This window comes from Muscardinus avellanarius, assembly GCF_963383645.1.
Source record: "Muscardinus avellanarius genome assembly, chromosome: 5".
In the NCBI taxonomy this organism is placed as follows: domain Eukaryota; kingdom Metazoa; phylum Chordata; class Mammalia; order Rodentia; family Gliridae; genus Muscardinus; species Muscardinus avellanarius.
This window is the reverse complement of record NC_137790.1, coordinates 70,651,914-70,673,909: the sequence shown is the minus strand read 5'-3', so window position 1 is coordinate 70,673,909 and position 21,996 is coordinate 70,651,914. Positions and strand designations below refer to the sequence as shown.

General features: G+C 37.8%; 1 protein-coding gene across 1 annotated transcript; it reads left to right on the top strand.

Moving 5' to 3' along the window:
• Positions 1–7,182: 7,182 nt before the first annotated feature.
• On the top strand, positions 7,183–7,398 carry LOC308263514 (phosphatidylinositol N-acetylglucosaminyltransferase subunit Y-like; the record flags this gene model as incomplete). The annotated part of the gene is made up of 1 exon (XM_080696526.1): positions 7,183–7,398. One exon carries the CDS (start codon positions 7,183–7,185, stop codon positions 7,396–7,398), a length of 216 nt encoding a protein of 71 aa, XP_080552652.1.
• Positions 7,399–21,996: the final 14,598 nt, after the last annotated feature.

Genomic DNA, 21,996 nt, shown 5'->3' with positions numbered 1-21,996 from the left:
CGCGATCCTCCAGTCTTCGCCTCCCAAGCATGGGGACAGCATAATGTTTTGAAACATATACACTGTGGAATGACAAAAGTTATTTAACATATTTATTAGCTTAAAAACTATTTTCTTAATTGTTTTTTTAAGGAGGAAGAGGAGGCAGGGGGAAGGGAGGGGGGATAAGAAAGAGGGAGACAGGAAAAAAGTAAAGGGCAAGCACCTCTAAACACTTGCCAAGAAAAAGTTCCAAAGACAGTCTTCAGGCCTAGAGGTAGATTTCCTGGAAACGGTTACCTAGGCCTAAGGAACCAACGATTAAATTGTTCAGAGATTCTGTTACTTGACAAAAAGGAGAAATGGAAAGACAGAAAGTTCAAAGGAGTTAAATGACAGCATTCCATTAGAGGAAGCCAGCCCAAGTCACACCAAAAATTTTCCAAATACGTAAAACAAAGGCATCTGTTTGCCTGCCCTATTCCTTTGCACAACCAGAAGCCCTATGGCATATTCCTGTGAAGATTAAGTACCATTTCATAGAAACAAACTATGAAACAATTTTGCAGAAGTCAGCAGCAGTATGGACATCTGGCTTCTCCCTGCCTTATCTAGCTTCGCATCCTACTAGGCCTCACTCCATATTTTTTTAAACATAAATAGAAAGGTTTTTTAAATGTCATAGCACAGTGTATGGAGACAAATTCTAGAGAATTTCAAATAGAGAAAACTGGTTGGAAAATTGTATTAAAGATTTTTATTGGTGCATTATAATTATTCATGAATGTGGGGTTGTGTTATATTCATACATGCATGTAACATAAATTGGTCAGTTTCATTCCCCAGGACCTCCCCTGCTCTGTCTCCCCTCACCCCTACATTAACTCCTCTACTCTATCAGTCTCCTGTTCATTCTCATGAGGTTCCCTTTTTGTTTCTTCATTCTCTCTAGCTTTCACATGTGAGAACTCAGCATGATGTTCTCAAGTTCCATCCGTTTACCAGCAAATGACATAATTTTGTTCTTCTTTATGACTGTCACTCCATATTTTTATAGTCTAGCAGTTGTAGGCTTAGATCCAGAACTTTCCATGCACTTAATTTTAAAAAAAAGCCATGTGGTAGCTGAAAGAGATTTTGATATATTCTAAGGAATTCTCAGCTATTTTTGAGAATTTTGCAATGGGCTGGATTTTCTGCTGAACAGGTGGGAACAAAGCTAGAGATAGAACTTTATGATGAATTTTGTTTCCTGAACTTTATCCTAAAACAAGTGTGACTATATAACTTGAGTTACTTTTATTGCAATTGTTTGATTGCATGACTACTCAGTGGTCCTCTTTTCCCCTTTATAGTCTATAGCACTAAGCACTGTTCCTGACACAGAGAAGGTACTTGGTTCATATTTCTTGGGTAAATGAATAAATGAAAAAGTTCCTTTAGGTATTAAGTTTGTATAGCCTTCCTACAAAGGTAGGGGTCATGCATCGATTGATCTAAAGCCTGAAAACAAATAAATCAAACAAACATCTATTTCCGGAGTAGAGAGCAATCAAATCAAACTGAGAGGAAAGAAGATTCACAAACTAACCCCGAATGCTCAGTGGTCCCAAATTCCCAGTTACTACCAGAGGTAGCTATTTTAATGACACTAAAATGTAACATGTCAAAAACTGTTCCCTTCAAAATATTATACCTTCCTAAACTCTTCACTATCTTTTGTGACACATATATTCTCACTTTCTGCTTAAGCACAATCCCAAATTTATATTTTGCTTTTTGTGTCCTATTCTCCAAAGTCCTGTGGTTTGTTTCAATGAATCTCTTTCATAGCCCCCCTTTCCTGTCTAATTCCATATTCATCATTCTTATACAGTCTCTTAAACAGTCTATCATCATACCTTTGTGATATCCTCCACTCTAGAATTTATTTCCTCTGGTCTTCTTCTTGGCAAAACTTTCAAAATGAACGTTTTTATCATGTCATTCTCTTGCTTAAGAACTATCAATTCAAGCCAAGCATGGTGGTATGTGACTAGTCCCAGCTCCCTGGGAGGCTAAGGCAGGAAAATCACTTGAGCCCAGGAGTTTGAGGTTAGCTTGAACCACTAATTCCTTTCAACTACCTATTGGCTCAAATATTAATAAATAGTTATAGATGTATGTAATACTATTTCTTTATTTCATTGGTATTTTCAGCCTGGCATAAGTCAAATTATACTCATCATTTTTCTCCTAGCTCTTGATAATTCTCATTTTTATTCAGTTAGTTATGATTTTTCATTTGACTGAGTGGCTCTCATCATCTCCCCATCAATTCATGACTATCATCTAATTAAAATCAATTTCAAGATACACTTGCTACTTTCTTTGATTAAACTCGGGCCACATTGATGATCACCTTGGTTTTCATTTTCCTCTACTATCAAATAGGTGGATAGATAGATTTTAAAAACCCTATACATATATGCCTATAGATGAAATTCATTTTATACATAATAATTATGTATTTTACTTTTCAAAATAATTTATATATTGCCAGGCGTGGTGGTGTATGCTTGTAATCCCCGTGCTTGGGAGGTGGAGACAGGAGGATCTCACAGATTCGAAGCCAGCCACACTGGCTTAAGAGACCCTGTTTCCAAATAAAAATATAAAAATGGGTCTGGGAGTGTAGCCCGGAGGTAGAAGGGTTTCCAGGAACCCCAGTACCACCAAAAAAATAATAATAATTTAATAAAATAGGAAGTCTTTACTACATTAATGTTTCATCATCATAGAGTAGAATCATACACAAACTAGATTATTATTAATGCCTTTGAATAAATGACATTTTGCTTTGAAATATTGGTATTGCCACTTTTTTCACAAATAAATTACTTGAATCATTCATCCATATATTCATTTACTCATTCACTGGTGAACTACTTATTGAGCCTCTACTTTGTCCTGAGCACTAAAGTGACACTTGGAGATCCAGAGATGAATAAGACACTATCATTACCCTCAAGGAGTTCACAGCCCAGAAAAGACCGAAAATAAAATCACTGCAATTATATCAGACATCTGGAATTGTCGTCAATTTTTTTCCAGAAATTTCTGTTCTCTACCCACACAAAAGGCAACATCACCAAAGGCAACATGATCTGCCTCCTCTTACCCTCTCTTGCTGCTCTATCATTCAGCAATTGACTCATGAGTATGCTACATTTTTATTGAAGCAATGATTCTTCTGGCCAATGAAACAATGTAATATTTCCTTCACTTAAGATTTTATACAGTTCCCAGAAAGATAACTGCAGTTATAATGAAAAACCCACTAGTGGAGACACTGATCTAAAAGGAAAACTAAAAGGGCCTTTGAGACCTGCGCAAGATGTATGCTCTATTGTTCTCAAAGAAAAGTGCTCTGAACAAAAGAGCTCAAACTGAATTGTTCTAAACTGGATAACCAGGGGACTTCTAAATTGACAACTATTTGAGATAAACCAGGCTATATAACTTAACTCTGGATACCTAGGAATCCTGTTATTTTCAATAAATTCTATCTTTTCCTCTTCCTTGATGTTCTGTGGTAACTTACTACAGAATATTTTAGTAGTACCATAGTTGATGGTTTTCTGATAATGCTGATTCAGAAACACATCTATTTGGTAAGAAGAGGCAAAAGAAAAAAACATTAATAGTGATATTGATAAATGAGAAAATAGAGTAGGATGAAATTCAATAAAAAATTCCAGGTAGTTGATTTATAGACAGAAGCACAAAAATATAAATACAAGGTAGTGAGCAATACTGTACAACCCAGGTAATAGAGCTTAGCTAATATAATGATTGGGAGAAGGAAAGAAGAAATGGATAGATTGCATTCCGGCTGCTTATATGCCTGAAAAATGTTAAGAAACTACGTTCATCAGTTATTCTCTATGGAACCAAAAAGAGAGACGAAAAGAAGATAAGAAGAAAAAACTTGCTTAGTATGAAGAACATTATTTTTGGTCATGTATTAGCAAGGCTGTCTTTACCATCACAGGGATGAAATACTGAAATGGACTCCTAAAGGACATTGTGGAATCTGTAATCAGTCAATAAGATTTATTACTGTCCTTGGGAAATTATCATAAAGAGAGCAGAAAACTTCCTGAGCTGGAGACTTTAGTACTTTGCTTGCTTAAAGAAATGTAGCTGAATAATCTTTCAACATCTGCCCTGGCTCTTGACTACTTTCAATAACATGATTCAGGGGGAACTCAAGAGTCTATAATTTAAATTGTTTGAAATTGTATGTTGAATTGGTTCCATGCTATATTCTGAATCTATATAAATCAAGAGATATTTGTTATTTATTTATTTATTTATTTATTTATATTTTTTATTTTTGGTGGTACTGGGGTTCCTGGAAACCCTTCTACCTACGGGCTACACTCTCAGACCTATTTTTTATACATTTTTAAATTTGGAAACAGGGTCTCCTAAGTCAGCGAGGCTGACTTCGAACCTGCACGATCCTCCTGTCTCCACTTCCCAAGCCCCGGGGATTACAAGCATGCGCCACCACGCCCCGCTGAGATATTTGTAATTTATATGGACCTTTCTCCTAAATTTAAATTTGACTTTCCAAAGTCTGTGGATCTCTGTCATCAACTGTGGTCCGAGGAAATGGTTCCTTTTTTATACCAGCATCACCCTCACTCACCACATAGGAAAGCTAATGCTGTTGTCATTAAGTTCAGAATGAAGACTGAAGACAAAAATAAGGTATGTCAATTAGCAAAACATCTTAATAAAAATGGCCCATCTTATAGTCTCTAAAATAGGTCCTTGTGAACTTATTTTCTATCCCAGAACCTAAATTCCTTTTCCTTCCTTGCCTTTTCCAAATTATATACAAACAATAGCCCTAAAGTATTCTGGGTTCTAGAGGTGTAAACACTATGCTTGTATTCCTTGACCCAGAGGCCAAGAGAAAAGGACTTTGAGAAACGCCAAGGAAAGATACACAGCAAACTAAGAAATCACTGAGCAAGTCAAGGACAGATACTCTAATAGCAATACTTCCTTTTGCAGTCCTAGTTATGTACCTCCCAACGGAAATATCATGTGAGCTACGTGTATAATTTTAATTTTATAGTAGCTATATTTTTAAAAGCAAAAACAGATGAGAGCAGTTACTTTTAGAAATATATCATAGTTAGACCAACATAGATACAATGTTATCATTTTAACAAGCAATTGATGTAAAATATCAATATTTTACATTTTTTGAAAAACCTATTTATACTTTATACTTACAGAATATCTCAATTTGGACTAGCTTCATTTCAAGCATTTAATGGCCACATATGGCTAGTGGATACTGTATTTGACTTCAGCTGCAAGGAAAGAAAGGAGCAAAGCAAGAAAGGGTGGATGACCTCTGTGGGGTTAGCTCCTGCATTTGCTAATACTCTTCCCTGTTACTACATAGAATGACATACTTTGAGATGACATTGGACAAAAGTGTTGTATCATCTTGTACTGCATTAAGATGTATGACTACAATGCACCAATAAAAAGAAAAAAAATAAAGGGAAAGATAAAAAATCTTTGTTTCAATGGTAAACCTGACCACTCTACATAAAATTACAACTCCTCCTCATCCTATACTCCTGCTACTCCCTTACTTTGTGCTCCTTATTCCACAGCTCTATGACCTCTTTATTTATTACATCATTTATTTATTATTATGTTTATCCATGGTCTGCCTTCTATACAATGTAAGGAGAAGAGCAGGAATATATGTCCATAGAGGTCTCTAAGGACCAATGCTTTGTGTATAGAGGGCACTCTAACAATAGCTGAAGAATGTTGGAGATAAGAAAACTTAGAATTTCATAATTTTACACATGGGGATACTGGATCTCGGAGAAGTAAAGTGACTGGTCAAGGTCAAACAAGCTGGTAAATGGCAGAGCCAGTCCAAAGACCAAAGTATTTGAACTTCTCATATGATGCTCTTTATGCCATTCCATGAACAAAAAGAAGGGCAGAAAAAGAATTTTATTGTATTTGTTAAATATGAAATATAAATTACACTTTTGACAATAAAACAGATTTTTTTTTGACGGGTCTGGGGATGGAACCCAGGGGAATTCGACCTACAAGCTACACCCCATGCCCTATTTTTTATTTTTTATTTTGAAAAAGGTCTCACTAAGTTACAGAGGGCCTCACTAAGTAGCTGAGGCTGGCCTTGAACCGCAATCCTCCTGTCTCAGCCTCCCAAATGCTGGGATTGCAAGCATGTACCACCACGCCCGGCTAGTAAAACAGATTTCTATTGGATTGTAAATTCCTTGTGGGCTTATTGATTTTTGAAACCTCCTGCCCATCCCCCATAATTACTGAGAATTATTTTATTACAGTACATACCAGATTAATAAAAGAACAAGTGGTCAATGATATCTCTTTGTGTAATGTGCATTTTTCTCATCCCAGGAAGAAAGTGGAAAGGTGTTGACATGTTCAGCATATATCAGCTTTTCATTATGGCTCTGAGAATTTGGAATAGGCAGACATAATCTTCTGCTGCTATTAGCAACCAGCTCTGAAGCCAAAATACTAAAATCTTAGAAAAAAAGCACAAGATCCAAAAGGCAGGTTTTGACAAACTGTCTAGTTTCTAATTCTTCTTAAAGATTTGTCATGGCCATGAGTTTTGCTAGCCTGAATTAAAAGTGATGTTTATGTAGCTGAGAATCTAGTTGTTTTCTTTTTCAGACTTAAATCAATGTGGTTGGTGATGAATGAAGCTGACTAAATAAGTAAGAAAAACTTCCCATTGTATGTACTATAAGAAAACTAGGGGTGGCGGGCCTCTGCGGACCTGAGCAGGAGGGCAGGTGAACCACCCATGCCTTGAACCCGGAGCTGCTGGAGTCCTCCTGTGCCTGCTGTCCAAGAAGCTGTTTAGATATGAAGCGTCAACAAATGAATTGATTGATGAAGAGTTGGGAATAGCCTATCTGATCATATTAGATTAATATAAGATATATTAATCTAGCATATTAAATTCCTGATATGATACCACAGGCAGCTAGGACAGCACAGCAAAATAAAAAAGAAGTTGAGCAGCACTAGCTCATAATTTAAAACAAAACTAAATTTTCTTAATACTGTATACCTTTTTAAAACAGTGTGGCAGGTGATAACTGGGGAAGAAGAATGTTTCTGTCTCTGCCTATTTTGACCGTTCTTATTCTACTGATCTCTTTAGCAGGCCTGTTCTACTCTGCCTCTGTGGAAGAAAACTTCCTACAGGGCTGCATTAGCACAGCTAGCCTTTGCTTTTACAGTCTGCTCTTACCAATTATCATACCAGTCTCTGTGTTCTTCCACCTTTGGACGTTGATGGGTATTAAACTCTTCAGGCATGATTAATCCAACCACAGCCAGGATGATAAATTTGTGAGCATGCTTATGCATCTATCTCTGAAGTCTCAACTAGGTGTAAATGCTGGAGACTCGTTTAGTTTGCAGGAAAAGTCGCTCTACCTTGCTTCTCTTGGGCTTGACACTATGGGAAGCTTAAGCTGCAGACGCTTCTTCAATTGTGCGTATGTTCTTCCCTTGCTTTTTGAAGGTTCTGACTTGTAACTGCGGTATCAGAAGAAACTTCAAAAACATGTCTGATGGAGATTAACATCCCTAATCATCATCTGAAGACTATTATCCCATTAATCTAAAAGTTTAGTCATTTGGAATTTTGTTTAGTGTCAAGTTCAGTGGTAAAACTGAGTGATAAAGATGAGTCGATCCCAAAGGAGCTATCTTGGAGTAGTTGGAGAAAAATGCACTGAACTAATGTAATATTAAACTGTGTAAAACAATGGAAATTTTATGTACTTACAAAAATTCTAAGTTTGTAAAATTATTCTCATCTCTTTGGCATCAAATGCTTATATCAATAAGAAAATAAAATGTTAACAGTTTCCCACTTTAAAAAAAAAAACTGGGCTATTGCCACAACATGATTATGAGATTTTTGTGCAATAAAGTATAATCTCTTTTCAGTAATGTTCACTGATATTCTTAGTCCTTTGGTAGCCCTGGAAGGATGGAAAAAGACAAGTGTCACTTCCCTTTATTAAAAAAAGAAACAAAGATAAAGACATTTGTTGGTTGCTCAGCAAGTTACCAAACAGATCACAAATTTGTATCGCTGCACTTCTGGAACCCCAAAGAAAGACTCTGGATAAGAGTCTAATCATCTTTGATATCCTTTTGAACTAAAGGTCATGTCCTTATTTAAAAGCAACACTAGCAGAGACCCAGAGAAGTCCTATTTGCATAAGAAATCCACAATCAAAAGTTTATAGAAACATACAATTGGCATCCTAGTAACTTGCTCAGCTTGAACATATGCTATCTGATCCTTTTTTAGAATCATAAAAAAAAGAAAAATCAGTGTTGGAACTTTGGATGCAGCTTAAAGTACAAACCTAGGACAACGAGGAGCACTGCTCCTGTGACTGAATTTGGTGGAGAATTTCAGTGACTTTGAAATTGTTGTGGATATCCCCCTATCACTTTCTTTGGATTCTACGTTTTCTTTCAGGCACCAGAAAATGAAAAGTTATTAAAAATTGAGCCACATTTTGTGGATTAATTTGGCTAGAGGTGCAAAATGAAGAGACCTGAAGTGGACTGTGGTGGAAGAAGCAGAGGAAAGAAAAATCAGTATGACTTGGTCTCTCACTTACCTATATGAGTCAAAAATGACTAAATAAGTCTAAGTGATGGCAAAGATGGTGATGTAATGCACAGAGAAAGAAGGTGAGAGGAAAGGGTCACAAAAGTTTCTGAAATGTTAAGTTAGAGTATTGGTGGCAAGTCATCTATGGGGAAACACTGATTTAGCTTTTAGCGATGTGGAGATTAAGTATGACAATGATAACTGAAACCATTGGAACAGATGAGTTTCCCTAGTGAATCAAGAGGAGAGAGAATAACTCAGGATTTAGTATGGAATATTGGAGAATTAAATGTGATAATGTATGTAAAATACTTAGCACAGTGGCTTCCATAGAGTAAAAATTTTAAAAATGATACTTTTTAAGAATAGGACCTGGAGGTGCAGCTCCAATAGCAGAGTGCTTGCCTTGTATTTGCAAGGCCCTGGGTTCAACTCTAGCACTGAAAAAAAAACCCCAGAAAATGAAAATGTTTATAAAGCTTTAAAAAGATAAGGCGGATTATCTCAATATCATGTATGGGAAGGGAGAAGCCACCAAGAACTGTATGCATGCATGTCCCTATCACTCTGAACTGTATTATGATGTGAGGCTACAGTGCACCAATAAAAGCATATTTTTAAAACAGAAAGAGTCAGGCATGGTGGTGCGCACCTATTATCCTATTACTTGGGAGGCTATAACAGAAGGATCACAGGTTCAAGGCCAGCCTTGTCAACTTAGAGAGACCCTGTTTAAAAAATAAAAAATAAAATCAGGCTGAGGTATATAGCTCAGAAATAGAATGCCTTTAGGTTTAATCCATAGTACAAAAAAAAAGGCAGACAGGAGCTTTCAGAGGAAAGGGAAAGGATTCTCCTATTTGATGGAAGAGTGTAGTCTCTATGGTAAGGGAACCAGGCCTCAGCATGATGGTATCCTAGGGCTCCCAGGGCTCATTTTCCACTAAACTCTGTACCAACTATAGAATAAAACTGAATATTAACAGCCTTGTTTTGGGATTGATTCCCAAGAGCTATATTAATTGATCATTCAAGCACTAGTTGGGAGTGATGTGAAATTGATCTGTATTTTTAACCAGAGTACATAAGAATCTACCATGACTATTCTCCTAGCCATTTAAGATCAATCTTGGGAGATCATTGGAATTGTAAGTCATCAATTCCTTCTGTGCAGACATGAGTACAACTTCCAGCATTAGTGAGTGACCAGGCTCACCACGCCCTCCAGAGATCCAGAGTGGCACTAAAAAACACCAGAAAAGAAACCTGCCTACCACAGGGCCATGGTCACTGCAGTAGGGCCATCTTGCCTCACTGCACCTGAACTCAGGGAGGAACAGGAAAACAACCAAGGACTTGTAGTAAGCAGCTGCAGATCATTGGAATTGTAAGCCATCAGTTCCTCCTGTGCAAACACCAGCTACAACTTGCAGCAGGAGCGGCCAAGCTTGCCATGAAGATACTGTCCCATTGGGAGAACACCCAGTGTGATGCCCCTGGGGACTTGCACAGCCATGATAAACTCCCTGGGTCTGAGACTTTACATTTCAACCCAGAGAAGGTGGGCTAGAGTTGGCTGTTGGACATGACAGAAGCTTGGACAAACTCAGGCTCTGCATCAGTAGAAAGTGTGTGGGGGGGGGAGACCTACGCTTAACACTAGATCCAAATAGTAGGATCTCCACGATCACCACAGACCACCAATTATGGTGAATGGGGAGAAGTTAGACAGGCCCAGCCCTAGCTGTGCAGAAAAGAGACTCTTAGATTGAGCTTGGTCTCAGAGGCATCTGCTCCCTAGAAAGACAGGGAGAGACTGAGACTCCACATCTGTGAAAAGAATGGAGGGTGATCTACACTAAACACTAGATCTAGCCCTTTTGATACTGGCCATCTGCACAGACTGAGAAAGACTCAGAGAACCAGGCTTGCAGCAGGAAAGATGCCGGTAGCACTTGGTAAAGCACAGAGAGAGACTGCAGAGGCCCAGTCTGCTGAATATTCATATATTTGTAGGATTGCATTATTTTGTTTTGTTTGGGGTGTGTGTGTGTGTGTGTGTGTGTGTGTGTGTGTGTGTGATTGTTTGATTGCTCTATTCCCAACTCCTTTTCCAAGGTTCTTCCCTTGTATATACCTAATCACTTTTTTCCATCCCTTTTCTTTTTTTAATTTTTTTTCTCTTTTTTTCTCTCCTTTGTGTACTTCATGGCACTGTACTAAAAATTCTACATTGGTTATTAGAATACTGCTAAATATTCACTATCTCTAATCTCTACTATATACTACCTTACCAAATTTATTCTCCCATTCTATTTGATCATACCTGTGGCTTTACCCTATTCCTGCATTTAAAACTTCACTTCCCTCCTCACTCAGCATTCACTCTTGAATACAACACAACTTGCCCTTGGATATACTAGCTGACACCTAGAGACTGAGAGAAATCTATCAAAAACAACAGATACAAACTTCTGAAAGTCGTGAAAAGGAGGAAAAACAAGGAAGCAATGAGCTCCCACAGCACCACAATAACAGAACCTGACAACACAGAACTGCAGAGATCTCCAGAAGGTCAAATCAGGAATGTAACTGTAGAAATAATACAGGACTTCTGAAAAAAATTTAGAGAGTGTCTGAAAGAAATAAAGGAAGCAATCATTGAAGTGAAGGCATCAGTTCAAACTATAAACAATCGATTAGACCACATGGAGAATAGAATCTTGCTCCTAGAAGATGATCTCTCCAAAAATGAATGCATAGTATATTACCTAAAAAAATACTATTCAATAGCATGAATTGGACTATTACAAAATGATTCATCAATTTGACATGTATTAAGCACCTATTTTAATCCAGAATAATATCACTCACACTCAAAAAAAAAAAAAGGGTACAGAGGGTACAGAATGCAGTGAGCCAATGAATTGAGAGGGGAAGGGAAAAAGAAATAATTAGGGCTAAAGAGATAAAGGCTGTGAATAAAAATGCCCCCAAGCATTTGACTCTTTATCTGTCTTCATAAGCTCTCTCCAGTTTAGAGCAGAGCAGAGCAGAACAGACAATTAGATGTGTAGGCTACTCAATCCTAATTTCTAAATTCAGGAAGGAATTAATGGTTCCACAAAAATAAGAGATTTGTTTCCTACTTTTTCTGCATTAATGTAGCCTGAGCACAAATGTATCTTTGTTAAGGCTTGGGGAGAAAGAGGGAGGGAGAACATGAATATTGCCAGCACAGGCTCAACAGACAGGAACAGAAAAGAATTTTACTGGCAGAAATTAGAAATTGTTCTTTCTCACTCCACCAACACATAAGTAATAAACGCAGAACTACCTTCTGCTGCCTTTATAAGCTGTGCTATGAAAATGATGCCACAAGGGATAGAAGTAGAATTTGCCATGCAATAAAACTGTACCACCCCACCCAGAACACCTGAAACTATTAAAAAATGTTTTTCTTTTGCTTATGATAGTTTTGAGAGTCCCAATTGTATCAGTTAGTTAATAAATAAAGTGATAGGGCTTTCTGTCTACAGGACTTTGCAAGTGCTTCAGAACAAATAAAAAAGCACATGATGTAATCTTCAGAATGAATAAAAACTGTTATATGCAAACCAGGTAAAGTGAGTGTTTCATGTGTGTGACATGTAATGCTTCAGAGGGTAGTGGGATGTAAAAATGGGTCTCTCTGGTTGGCTGAGACTCTGAAGATAATGAATGCCAACCACTCCCACATTCCAAAGTGAGGTCCTAGATCCCCAAAGCAGAGCTTACAGTTCTGTGACTATTAGTTGGTCATCCATCTCTTGCCCATAAAAATAAGGCTAAAAATATTGAGAATTTGTTTGTTTTGTTTGTTTTGCAGAGCTGGGTCTCCTGCACTCTAGGCAGGTAAGCTACATTCTCAGTTCCTGAGAGAGTTTTTGGAGATTAAAAATTTCTTCTAGAGTGACTTTGGCAACTATGTTACTGTTTTTCCTTCATCATGCCTGCCTCATGCCAACATGGAACCCCTCATTGCACCTCAAGCCCAGTGAGAGGGGTATCGAGGAAACACAGCAAGTGCAGTGTGTGTCTCCAGGTCAAACATGAGAAATTCTAAAAGGATTGAGGCTCCCTGGAGTAGCTGGAGGCAGCAGAACAGAGCACTGCAGCTCGTAGGTAACTACAACACCACTGACAACAGGACATACAAGAGAAGGCTGCTGGCCTGGAACTGGCTAGGATAGCAGGCAGGAAGATTGTGAGATCAAAACCACCTTCAGCAGAAACAGGCTCAGAAGTTACAAAGAATATGAGGGTGGTGGAAGGAAAAAGAAACTACAGTTGAGTCATCCATCCAAGGAATCACTGAGGAGGCCTCCAAAGCACCCTTGAGGGTTTACTTGCACCTCTTTCACACCCAGAGGAAATCAGGACCCCTAAAACAGTGCTAGGCAGACGTGCTGTCCCAAACCTTTCCTGTCTCCTTGTACTTCAGTATTAAAGGAGCTAGAGAGAGCCTAGTGAGAAGAGCAGAAGAAAGGAAACAACCCACATGTTCCCACCCACGCCCACCTGCACAGCAAGCTTCCAGTTGAAGCAAGTCCAAATGGGGGGAAAGAGGAGAGGTAACGTTGAATGAAGTTAAGAATTCTTTCTCACATTCAACTAGATATATGAATTACTAAATGAATACTGTTCTAGGAGATCAAATGACCAGAGAGACAGATATTATCTAACTATGAGTATATAAGCTCTGAGGTCTGCCCAAAATTTCATTCAAGAGCAGAGGAAGAAATAGCAGCACAGAGTACCAGCAGTACAAAGTTACTATTCTCTTGATTGCACCTTCTTTTTCACGTCTGTCCGTTGCCCTTTCTAGAAGTAAACATTTTTGATTCCACTTTGCTCCCAATTCCTGACCATAGGTAATTAGACCAAGAAGGATATCCAACCGGTCAATGAAATAGTAGCCCAACCAGAGATGTGTGAACACCCTGAAATAAAATGTAAAGGCAGTCAGTTTTCTTGTTATGGCAATATAAGAAAAGCAACCAAACAAAAGAATCAGTATACTTAGCCATGGGAAGTGAAACTGAAATATCATTCATTCATTCAACCAATATTTATTAAAGACCTGCTATGTTATAATAAAGAATAAAAAAGTAAGAAATAGAATGTTCTCCCTAATTTGTGGAAGCTAGGGAGGAAATGGGTCATAGGAGGAACTCTAGATGAAGAAGGAGGAACCATAGATGAGTAAATAAGGTGACCTAACTGAAGGGAATGGGAGGAGAAAGAAATTCCCTAATGTACATAATTTACATTTACAAACATATCAAAGTCAATCACTAAGCCAAACATGAGAAGGAGGAAGTGGGAGGGAATGGGGAGGGAATTGGGGAAGGGCTAAATGAAGGATGTGTGCATGTATGCCTTTACCATCTTGTACTCCACTAAGATGTATGACTACAATGCACCAATAAAAAATAAAAAATAAAAAATAAACATACAATTTCTATATTCAAGGAGACAACATTCTAGTGGGGAGGAGGACAAAAAAGAGTTAAATAACTAAACAAATAACCACAAATAATAATTATTGCCATGAAGGAAGTAAACATATTTGGATAAGGAATCACAAGAGGAGGCAGCTACTCTCTGTATAAAGTGGTCTGGGCGGGATGCCCCTCAGTACCACACACAAACAAAAAAAGAAAACCAAGTTAGGGGGAGGGGATGGGGTGCGAATTGGGTGATGTATGCATGTATGCCTCTACCATCTTATACTTCATTAAGATGTATGACTACAATGCACCAGTAAAAAAATAAATAAAACCTTTGTTAAAACAGAAAAAAAAAAATAAAGTGGTCTGGGAAAAGCTGTCTGAGGTGTGATTTTAAACTGAGACTTGACGAGTGAGATAGATCCAGATTTATCAAGAATTGGGGGAAAAGTGTTCTGAACACAGAAAAAAACAAATGCAAAAACTCTGAGGAAGGAAATTTCTCAGTACATTCCCAGAACTGACAGGCGGCCAGGGCAAGCGGAGCAGCGTGAGCACAGGAGACAATGAGATCAGAGAGGGGGAGAAGCGCCAGATCATGCAGAGACTGGGAAGTGATGATGAGTCCAACGCAGGATGGAGGCCAGTGTGGATGAGGTAAAATACACCTTAAAAAAGAGTCAACTACAAGGCTACCTGGTAAAGTATGTAGCTATTACAGTCATACTACATATCATCATTGTTACAGTGTGAGATGTAGCACAGGTTCTTGTTCTTAGCTTCCTTAGAAAAGAATAGCCAGAACTCTACTGCTAGAAACTTAAGCAATTTTTTATTGCAAAGGCAGAAAGAAGGGACAGAACAAAGTGCTGCATTAGAGAAATAAATGCAGTAGAGTGACTTGAAAATAAGACACTAAAGTTTTTGAATACCAAACAGTTTTTATAAAGATTCATTATCTTTCATCTCACCCAACCAATAGTATTCTTACCCATCTAGGTGTGAGCCCACCCATTAACTCCATGCAGGCCCCTTTTTTTTGTGATTATGGGGATTATGATTATGGGGATTTCTTTCTCAGCCAAAAGCCTTCTTCCTGCCTTGATGCAGGTGTAGGCCCAGGTCTTTGTGAAGACTGGAATATGGTATCTGCCCCCTTCTGGTATCTGCCCTCTTCAACAAAGACCTGTAATATCCTCCCACATCCTTGAGGAATTTTAGCCTATCTGCTAGAAGTTATTTATTATGTAAACCTATCTTTAAATATGAAGGCCCTGGCCTACAACTCTACTGTGTTCTTGCTAATCACTTTTGGTGCTGAGAACTCTGCAGGGTTCCTTCCCTGCCTGAGTGCCTGCACAACACCTAAGCTCTGACTATTTTTTATATTTTGGGAACACCAAAGCTATTTTCAAATACATTTTGAAGCCATTTCCCAATACCGGCACAATCTTCTGCATCAACAGTGAATTGTGTATATGATGGTAATCCCATAGGATTATAATGGAGCGAAAATTGCCTATCACCTAGTTTATGTCTTTGCCACTGTAACATCGTAGTGCAATTTTATGGTGTAGAAAGACCCTATTTCAAAATAAATAAAAAGGAGTCATAACTCGGCAGTAGAGCACCTGTGGGTTCAATTTCCAGTAAAAGAAGAAAACAAAGAAATAGTATTTTGATTTTAAAACCAACTAAAAATGGAAAAAACATTCTTAGTTCATGAACCACAAAAGACAAATGGTGAGCAGTATTGGCCAAAAGCCACAGTTTGCCAACCACTCTTCTAGATGCTCTATTTGCAAATAATTTAACACTTTCAATAATCCTATGAGACAGGTACTACTAATATACTCACTTTACATAAAAAGAAACTGAGGCAAAAGATCTCACAGCTAGAATGGTTAGAACCAAAATATGAACCCAAGAAAATATGTTTCCAGATCACATGATGTTAGTTTTGCAATCTTGTTGTACACCAGTAAATAATTCAAATTTAACATGCTTAAGAGAACCACTTCTGGAATGATAGAATAAGGACCTCCAAAAATCTGTTCCTCCAAGCAATGATAAAACTTGTAGAACTTGTCAAAATCAACTTTTTCAGAACTCTGGAAATTAGCCAAAGACCTGCATCGCCTGAAAAGTATTTATTGAAGAAAAATAGTTAAATCTTGGCATAAGCAGGTAAAAATGAGCAATTCCACAATAATAATTGGAGACTAGAGTATTTTATTTTAACATGTGATAGAACACCTAGGCAGAAGATTCACAAGGAAATAATGACTTGAACAACACTATTAATCAACAAAACCTAAAAGTATTTATATAACACTCCATCCAACAACAACAGAGTACACATTCTAAATTAATATTTTCTAGGATAGACCATATGTTAGGTCATAAAAAAAATCTTTGATACATTCATAAGGATTGATAACATGAAAAGTATGTTCTCTATTCACAATAGAATGTAATTAAAAATCAGCAGCAGAAGGATTTCTGGGAAATTTACAAATATGTAGAAATTATTGACACACTCTTAGATAGTAAATCAAAGAAGAAATCATAACAAATATTAGAAAATACTTTTAGATTTATGAAAAATAAAACATATACCAAAGCTTATGAAAACTTATGAAATACAACAAAACTAGTACTTAGAGGGAAAAATTATAACTGTAAATATGCATCTTAAAAAAGATAAAAGATCATCAAATAACAGCTTTCTACTTCAAGAAACTAGAAAAAAGAAAATCAAGCAGAATAAAGGAAATAATAAATATGAAAGCATAAATAAATGGAATAGAAAATAAAAATGATAGAGAAAATCAACAAATCAAGAGCTGATTATTTAAAAAAAAATGTAAGATTGAAAAAAATTTTTGTTAGACTGACCAGAACATCCAAACTACTAAAATCAAAAAATAGAAGAGGGGACATTAGTACCAATCTTACAGAAGTAAAAACAAATCAGAAGGAATACTTTGGAATATGAACAACTATGTGCCAATAAGTTATATAATATATGTGATAGACAAGTACCTGGAAAAATAAATAACACAAAAAAATCTCAAGAAGAAATAGAAAATTATGAATGGACCTACAACAAGTAAAGATAATTGAATTAGTAATTTACAACCTTCCCCAAGCCAGTCATGGTGGTGCACGTTTGTGATCCCAGTAATTTAGGAGGCTGAGACAGGAGGATCACAGGTTCTAGTTCACCATTAGCTACATAGTGAGGCTTTCCACAACTTATTGAGACTCTATTTCAAAATAAAGCATAAAAAATAGGGATGGGGTGTAGCTCAGAGCTAAAATGCCCCTGGGTTCAGTCTCTAGAACCACAATAAATAAATAAATAAATAAATAAATAAATAAATAAATAAAACCTTTCCCCAAAGAAAAGTTTAGCACCAATTCTTCACAAATTCTTCCAAAAAATAGAAATGGGTTATACTCTTCCTAACTGATTCTATGTAGCCAAGAAAAGGAAACTACAGACTAATATTCCATATGAATATAGATGCAAAAACATCTCAGCAAAATACTAGCAAGCTAAATCATATATCATGACCAAATATGGTTCATAGTAGAAACATGTGGGTGGTTCCAATGTGCAATAAAGAACAAGACCACACCAGACAGTAGCATGCAGTGGTTAAGAACATAGGCTACCTTGTTTCTGGCTCATCTCTGCACTAGCTCTGTGATCCAGGGCAAGTCGGAAACTTCTCTACTGCATTCATCCTATATTGTTTTGAACAATAAGTTAACATATAGACTTAGAATAGTACCCAATACATAGAAAGTGCTAGTTGTTTGTTATTATTTTACTATTTTTATTACTAAACTTGCTATGGATTGTGAAAATTATGACTAACTTCAAAAGTGTTGCAGTTTGATGTGCTCAATTTACTATCTTAAGTGCTAGAGAAATGTCGTTGAGAATTAACAGATGCTTTCAGAGAATAAAATAAGCTCATCCATATGAGAAAGTTTGACATACTCAAAATCAATTTCTGGATCTCGTCTCCTTAAACCTGCTCTTTCCCAATGTTCTCAAAAAACAACAACATCCGTTTCTCAGGATAAAAAATGTTAAATCATCTTTGATTTACTTCACCCTGTTCATATTCAATACCCAATGCGCAAGCAAATTCTTCAAAATTTATGCCAGTCTAACCACTTCCTACCTTCTTCACTGGATTACTAAACTGGCCTCCTACCTGGCCCTACAATCTAATCTCCAACGATTGGCAGAATGACACTCTTAAATTGTATATTAGTTAATGTCAGATCTTACCAGACCCTTCAGGGCCCTGCTTCATCTGGTCCCTGAACACTTTTCTGACCCTGTTATCTGTGAATTTCCCCCTGCTCTGGGCTCTGGGCAGCATCTTGTTTCTGTGTTGATCCTAACACTGCAAGTATGTTCTTGCCTTAGGCTCATTGGACTTAAATTTCTTCTGCCTTCCTTTGCCAGAGGCACCATTACCCCTGGCTCCCTCTTCCAGTTCATTCAGATTTGCTGGAATATAAGTTCCTCAGAGAGACTGTTTCTAACTATCCTATAAAAAGTAGCATCCTGCTATTCTCTATCTTCTTTCTCTGTTTTATTTTGCTTCATACCATTTATTGCTACTTGACATTACACATTTATCATCTGTTCATTGCCTGTCTCTTCCCATTAAAGTCCGAACTCCTTGATTTTGTCTACTTTGTTCACTGTCTCATTCTTGGTATCTAGAGCAGTACCCAGCACATAGTGAAAAGGAAATTGGCTATTTATTGGAAAGTACTACAGGGAAACTGGAACTTTAGGTTGCAGATGTGGGGGAGTAGCAGGGATGGAGGAGAGCCAGGTTAAAGTGAAGATTAAAAGCAGAGGTAGACAAAATATGGCTGTAGGACCAAATCTAGCCTTTAGCATCCTGGGCTATTTCCAGCTACTTTACTCTGTTTATAAATAAAGTTTTATTAGAACACAGCCACACTGATTCATTGACATATTGTCTATGACTCTTTTCATGCTCTAATGACAGGGTCAAGTAATAGAAACAGAGACCATGTGATCCATAAAGCTAAAAATATATGTGATCCAGGCCTTTACAAAAAGTTTGCTTCTCCAGGTTAAAATAGGTGAGGTGGTCTAATCTCTGATTTTAGTATATGCTATATTATTAAGCAATTTTACATATGAATTAACAATATATTATAAATATGATCTGACCGGTAATCATAAGGATACAATAGCTGCATGTTATCGGGGAAAGACAACAATGCTTTTCCTAAATACTAATTTTGCCATTTTTCCCTGGAGAAGTTCCTATTTCTTAATGTAGCTTATTAGGTTCTCTCTAGACTCTCCTGTTACCATAATACCCTTTCCTAGTTATTCTAGCAATGGAATATGGACTTTAGCTCTGCTAGATACTGGTGATATCACTAACAATTCATCATACATATCATTTTTGCTCTCACTTTAATGGAAAGTAAAGTGCTTTAATTTTCTTAAGCTAAAGAATTTACTATTCAAATAAAACATCAGTGAACAAAGAAAAAAAGAAAAGAAGGTCATCTTTTAAAATTTAGATAAAATGCCTCTTCTCCCTGAGGACTTCTGTGACCTGCTTGACAGAGTTAACCTCAGCCTCCTCTGTCTCCTGTAGTTTATATCTCTAATGACTCTGTCATGCTAGACTTTGACTTGTGATTGGCTATGAATAGAATCTAGCCCCTCTTCTAAAATATGTCTACATAATGGTCTAGCTTTTATCTTGGTAGCTCCTGATTGTCCCATGTTCAACACAATACCTGGCATCAAACAGGTGATCCATAAACGTCGGTTGATTTGAAATCCCATCTTTTTTTTTCTTTCTTTTCCATTACAGAGACTGTCAGACCTGCCTCCAGGCCACCTTATTGTGGCCACTGTGTTCTCTCTCTGCTCTGATTTGAGTGTGTCCCCTCAAAGTGCATGGATGTGTTGGAACTCTAATGCCCAAACTCATGTTCTTGGTGGCATTTAGAGGACTGCCTTTGAAAGACAATTATAATTAGTTACAACCATTGAGGGCTTTGTCAGTAGAATAAGAGAGCCCTGAGCTGTTGGGCCTGTTCTGCCTTGACATGTAATGCCCCCCACCATGTCATGACACAACAAAGAGGCCCTCACCAGATGCTGACAAGATGCTGGTCCCATGCTCTTGGACTTCCCAGGCTCCATAATTATGAGCCAAATAAACTTCTATGCTTTACAAATTACTTAGCCCAGGTACATGGGGGAAGAGGCATTGGGAAGTGAACCTAGGGTCATTCTACCTCTGAGCCACAACCCCAGCCCTTCTTATCTGTTTTCATTTTGAAACAGGGTCTTGGTAAGTTGCTAAGGATCTCACTAAGTTACTCATTCTGGCCTTGAACCTAAGAGCTTCCTGTCTCAGCCTCCCAAGTGTTAGGATTATAGGTGCACACCACTGCACCCAGCTCAGACTCAGGAATTTTGCTATAGCAACAACAACAAAAATGCACTAAGACACTCTTCTTTCCCTTCTCAATTGGCTTGCTCATTTATGAATTTACATAATGTATTTATGCATAAAATGTGTTTTTCATATTGAAATTTTCAAAATAAAGGTTTTTTTCTATCTCTAAACTGCCTTCTGATCTGGCACTTTTCTTCAGTAGACTCTGTTCTCCCTTACTCTTTTTATCCCTAAATTATTCACCTTGGTGCACTCTACCACACAGTGAAGCAGAAAAAAAAAAAAGAAAAATAACTTTCTACCCTTACATTTCCCACCTCCCTTCCTCTGTGTTTCATCGATCCTAAAGGCTTGCAATATATCCTGGCAAGAACAGAGTGGTCAGAAGTACAGCAGCTTCCCTGCCCTGAATTTTAAGCCTTAGAACAGGGAAAGAGTCTTTTCATATCCCTACTCATCAAAACAAGGTGTTAGCTACAAGAAGAACATATGATTCTTATATTTTAAAAAAAAGGTCATGAAAACCTAATCATCTTGCAAATGGGAACGTACAAGAATGGACACTCTCATGATGCCTTTCCTAGGCCATGGACCAGTTCTGCCGTGGTCAGCAAGGGGCCACCGAGAATATGCCTTTTCCTGGCCCCGGTCCTGTGTCCGTCTGCTGCTGCCAAGGCCGTCTCCTACTGCTCCAGCTTCCTAGGCACCATCAGGTGCAACTGCCAGGCTGAAAGGGAAGAAGCATTGATTTCAGCTTCCTACTTGAGAATGTCCGCACTGCTTTGACCTTGAACAGAGTGATTTCACTTATTTCACTTTCTTGCCAATCCTCGGTCCACAGCCAGACTTTGCTCTCTGCACTGTTTTGATGCATTTCTCTGGGAATTTTTTTCCTTCTGTTTCTCTCTGTGGCCTTTCATCTTGCCTGGCCTTGTGCCCTGACCCTCTCCAAACCCAGAAGGGCCTCCTAGCCAACCAGGATGGGCAATGAATTGCAGCACCAGCTCTTGGCAGACTGCCAGGCCTCAGGGAGGACCAGCAGCTGGGAGGGAACCAGAGCTGCCTGGTCTATGTCTCCTGGCCCTGAGAATCGCTTTGACCCTTGTAAATGAAGACAGACTGGCCCTAATATTGAGGTGATGTGACCTTTGGCAGGATTTTTGCATACTTGTGCCTCCTGGTTCTATTTGTAAGATAAAAATAATACCAGGAAGGTACAAATATTCACAGAGATACCCAATGTCAGAGCAGCGGCGAGTGCTTCCTAGAAGAAAGCAACGATTGCTTTAGGCTAGTTCTA